This window comes from Sphaeroforma arctica, assembly GCF_001186125.1.
Source record: "Sphaeroforma arctica JP610 unplaced genomic scaffold supercont1.3002, whole genome shotgun sequence".
In the NCBI taxonomy this organism is placed as follows: domain Eukaryota; class Ichthyosporea; order Ichthyophonida; genus Sphaeroforma; species Sphaeroforma arctica.
The window spans coordinates 1-4,288 of NW_014037556.1; the positions used below are offsets into that span (position 1 = coordinate 1).

Sequence of the window (4,288 nt, forward strand, 5' to 3'; positions counted from 1 at the left end):
TTATACATATATATATACATATATGCGAAAATTCGTACTTGGTGAACTATTCACGTACTTGTATTGATTCCCCCCCAGTCAGCTCGATCACATCACTCTGTGGATCAACAACGCCGGGGTGACGCAACAGCCACATGTATGTGCTCTAAATATTTGGTCAACGACGTATAGATTTAGGAAGGTGTGCGATGTACCTATAAAGGCCTTCTCAGGTTGATATATTTGGATACGACTTGATCGCTGTAGCTGTATGACATGTAGGAAGCACATGCTACAATACGTGCCGAATAAGATTTTGCGTATTTTTTTTTGTACCACTTTATGCTGGACCTGGATACTATATATGTAAGTATGTATTGCAACAGACTACTTGTTTCCTGGCTTCTAGACTGAGCCCATTGGCTATTGATAGAACGAATGATCTGTATTAGTAACCTTGAAATTCCTGACGGTCATTGGTGTGCCAAGACCCACCCACGCTACTGTGTGTTAAATAGCTAATCTATCAAGCACTCTGAAAGTGTGACTGTCGGTATACCCTCGTTTGATTGAGTACAAAGTTTCGCTAGTTGTTATTTTGCCCTTTTTGAAACCCGGTTTTCGACATCCCATTATTTATCGGAAAACGGGTGCGCTTGGGTCGGCTGCCCTACACGAGTTATACCAATAATTGGTCTTGATCTGGCTCATAAAAACACATCAATTGGGATATTTGCAACAATTTCTCCATGGCCAAAACACATAAATTGGGATATCGACAACAATTTAGCTATAGGTCACAACGCATATATTGGGGTATCTACAACAAATTCTATATAGACCAAAACACATAATTAGGGCTTTTACAACAATTCTTCTATAGGCCAAGCTTATGGATACAGAACCTGATGAGATTCGAAGAGTAGTAGATACCAATCTCGTGGGCACTCTCTTGGGTAACCGGATTGCGTTTAAGGTGCGTACACTGACACTGTGCAACAGTGGCCGGCTCGACAGTAAATATGTGGGTTTTAATGCCATGTGTACACCATCGATGTCGTGCTACACTTCGAGTCTGAGTGTAAAGGTCTGGACTTATGGTGTTCTCGTATCTATGGGGAGGTCTTAAACGGGGCCACCGCCTGTGTTCCGTGTTTACCTGCCTGCGAGTGCAGCTGTATCGTATTGGTTGAGGGGTCTCCCTGTGAATGTAGTAAATATGAGCTATGTTCTACGCCTATCTACTTTCCCTTCCATCTTAACATGACGCTTGGTCAGACAATGCGTGCGCACCCCGACCCCGGTGGTGGTAGGATTTCAGACATTCTAAAATTTTGCGTATACCGCTTTGTCCCGTTATTCCGAATCCACACGATGACGTCCCGTCAGACAATGCTTGCGCACCCCGACCCCAGTGGTGCTACGACTCACGTTTTCTCAATGGACGGTGCTGGGTCGAATGGCATGGTGACGGCTAACTTTGCTACGTATGGAGCATCCAAGGCAGGCATGAACCAGGTACGGCAGCGTTTACGCGACAAGCGTACATATCCCGAGGTGTTAGAGAAGTGTATGAGTGTACATATGGTTTGAGGTAGCGAGGACGTGAGGATGTGTTTACTGCCAATTAGTCCGTGGTGGTTTGTGTAGACATAGTTACCTGATACAGACTCAGTGCAGTGATGCTATATCATACCAATGCGTCTGCTACAGATCCGGAAGACACTCTGTGCTGAGATGCAAGGGACAAGCGTTGGCGTGCACATGCTGTCGCCCGGCATGGTCACCACCGAACTTCTCCTGAAGGTTTGTCACTTGTGCCTGTCAGTGTCATGCGTGTGATATCAACTCTTATAACTTGTGGGAGGGTCCTTGGTCCTTGAATGCTGCGCCTACGGCTGAAGTTGTGGGCTTGATTTTGTGGTGTCGGTTAGTTGTTTGTATTCATTGTGGAGTATCATCACACTACTCGCTATACCGCGCTACTATGCTGTCACCCTAGTGACCATTTGGTATACTTTTCAGTATATTCAATCCCGACATAGGTTTCCATTCATATTTATGCATAATATAATACATGTATCGAGCATAGAATTCAGAGGTACTTATCCTTTCAATTTCTTGTACACCACGCCAAACCGAGTTTCACTAACCGGTGGTATCGTTGTATTGTTTGTGTGCCATCTTCTCACACTAGAGTAACAACGGGGCAGAGCTGGACGCGTCTACGAAGAAAATATTTAATATCTTGGCCGAAAGACCGGAGACTGTGGCGCCCTGGTTGGTGAAGGTGTGTACATATGTTAGAAATGTTCCTTGTTTGTATGTACTTGTGCTTGCTCTGTGTGTTCGTGTGTGCAGTGTTTGTTACGTATGTTCCTGGGTAATGTTTGATGTGTGCGTGTGTGTGGGTAATGTTGGGCATTACATTCGAGTTGATGTAGTATGCTTGTGCTTGTATCATGCACTGCACCTTTATAATCTGATAGGCGCGACAGTGTAGCTCGGGGCATTCCCGGCACTACGCACAACAATACGACTTTACGGATCAATTCGCCTGGGGGGTTGGGATGTACAGAACTTCACGGACTAGTCTTAATGCACACAGTATGAAATTAAGTCACTACGCAATGTATGTCCCAGATACCATAGTACGTCGATCGGCACCAGTTCATGATGGTACTCTTGTACCCGTCACAGGCGGTTGTCTATATGTATTGGTGGTTGTCGTTAAGGTATTGGTGGTTGTCGTAAATATATTGGCGGCTGTCGTATATATATTGGCGGCTGTCGTATATATATTGGCGACTGTCGTAAATGTATTGGCGACTGTCGTAAATGTATTGGCGGTTGTCCTAAATGTGTCGGCGGCTGTGGTGAATGTATTGGTGGATGCTGTAATTGTATTGACTGCTGTCCCAAATGTATGTACTGGGGGAGAGTGCAAATAGTCCGATATTCTTCAATACTCACTGTCTGGCCCAGGTATTATAGACATACAGCTGTCATCATTGTTAGTGGTGGTGTCCATACCATGACTTCTGTGCAATTGTCAATCAGGATCGTGTCAGACAAAGTGTGGTGTGCCTCGTTAATCAGCACTTTCATACGCCTGCACGGGCCTCTAGTCCTTGGGATTTTGGTCACTGAAATGAGTCATCGGAATGGCTCATGCTGTTCACATGCGCTACCGCGCCGCACCTCTGCCATCGTACGACATTAAGGGGTCGTGCAAACATCACAACTCCTTGAAATTCAGCAGGAAGGATTACCCAATGGCTTGTTCTCTGATTATCACGAATGGTTGCGTCATATACATCTACATGCAGAAAGTATTGGACACTCGCGGCTCTGGCAAGTACCACAAATACCTCACCACCAAAGGTGTTGTGTGGAGGTTCATGACTGCTTTCATGCGGAAGAATCGTCTTATACCGGAAGCGCCGGGAGGGGGACTAAAGAAGTCACAGTAAGACTCGTAGAAAGGCATTTACAAACCCATAACGCGTTGCTAATTAATGAGTCATAGTAGTGAATCGCGAACTCGGCACGTTTTGCCATGGACCTATCGAGATGAAAATGGTATAATATGAAGAAAATTGGCTTCATTAGCAATTTAGTTGCTACGCAATTGAAACCGTTGTACGCTGCCGTATGGGTACGAGGCATAAAGACTATGCTTTCAGCGCTACAACGGGTCAATCACGCGCATGGGTGTCCAAAATTTTGGAGTGCCCCACCAACGTTTTTAGGACCGGCATGGAAAGCCTAATTGGCTTGGTCCGCTGAGTTTTTTCTCATAGAGGTGCTTTGAATTAGGATGCAGTATCTTCTGGGGTCTGAAACGGACACTCACCCAGTGCCCGTATGGTCGATATCGATTCCGGTACGTTTGTTACATCTTGATTCTAGTACATGTACCAGGCAACGTCAGGCGCAGACCAAACACCTGCCACTACTCACAGGCAAATTGTACCGCACTGACCGATGATGTGACACAAACTTTGGTGCTATGTATATATATATATATTTATGTACATGTACTTGTATGTATATGTACTTGCATGTATATATAATAATATATGAGTATATATTTAAATATATATTTAATGTATAAGTATATATATGCATTATATATACATATATTATATATAGATATATATGTGTGTGTGTGTGCGTGTTTGTGTATGTACATGTATATATATTTATATGTCGAAGAATCCATTTATACATATATATATATATACATTATATATATATATATATATATATATATATATATATACTATTATATATATTATATATATAT

The 4,288-nt window shown here is 43.4% G+C and overlaps 1 protein-coding gene across 2 annotated transcripts; it reads left to right on the forward strand.

Annotated features, from left to right (window-relative positions):
* Positions 1–78: 78 nt before the first annotated feature.
* Positions 79–3,718, forward strand: SARC_13195 (the record flags this gene model as incomplete). 2 transcript variants are annotated; one of them, XM_014292680.1, is made up of 6 exons in its annotated part: positions 79–136; positions 863–955; positions 1,369–1,497; positions 1,693–1,785; positions 2,177–2,269; positions 3,309–3,718. In XM_014292680.1, coding segments are annotated over 6 exons (610 nt in total), but the record flags the coding sequence as incomplete, so codon positions are not given. The 2 variants fall into 2 exon arrangements, with proteins under 2 accessions (XP_014148155.1, XP_014148154.1); XM_014292679.1 differs by lacking the exons at positions 2,177–2,269; positions 3,309–3,718 and having other exon boundaries at positions 1,693–1,848.
* Between the last annotated feature and the right edge of the window lie 570 nt (positions 3,719–4,288).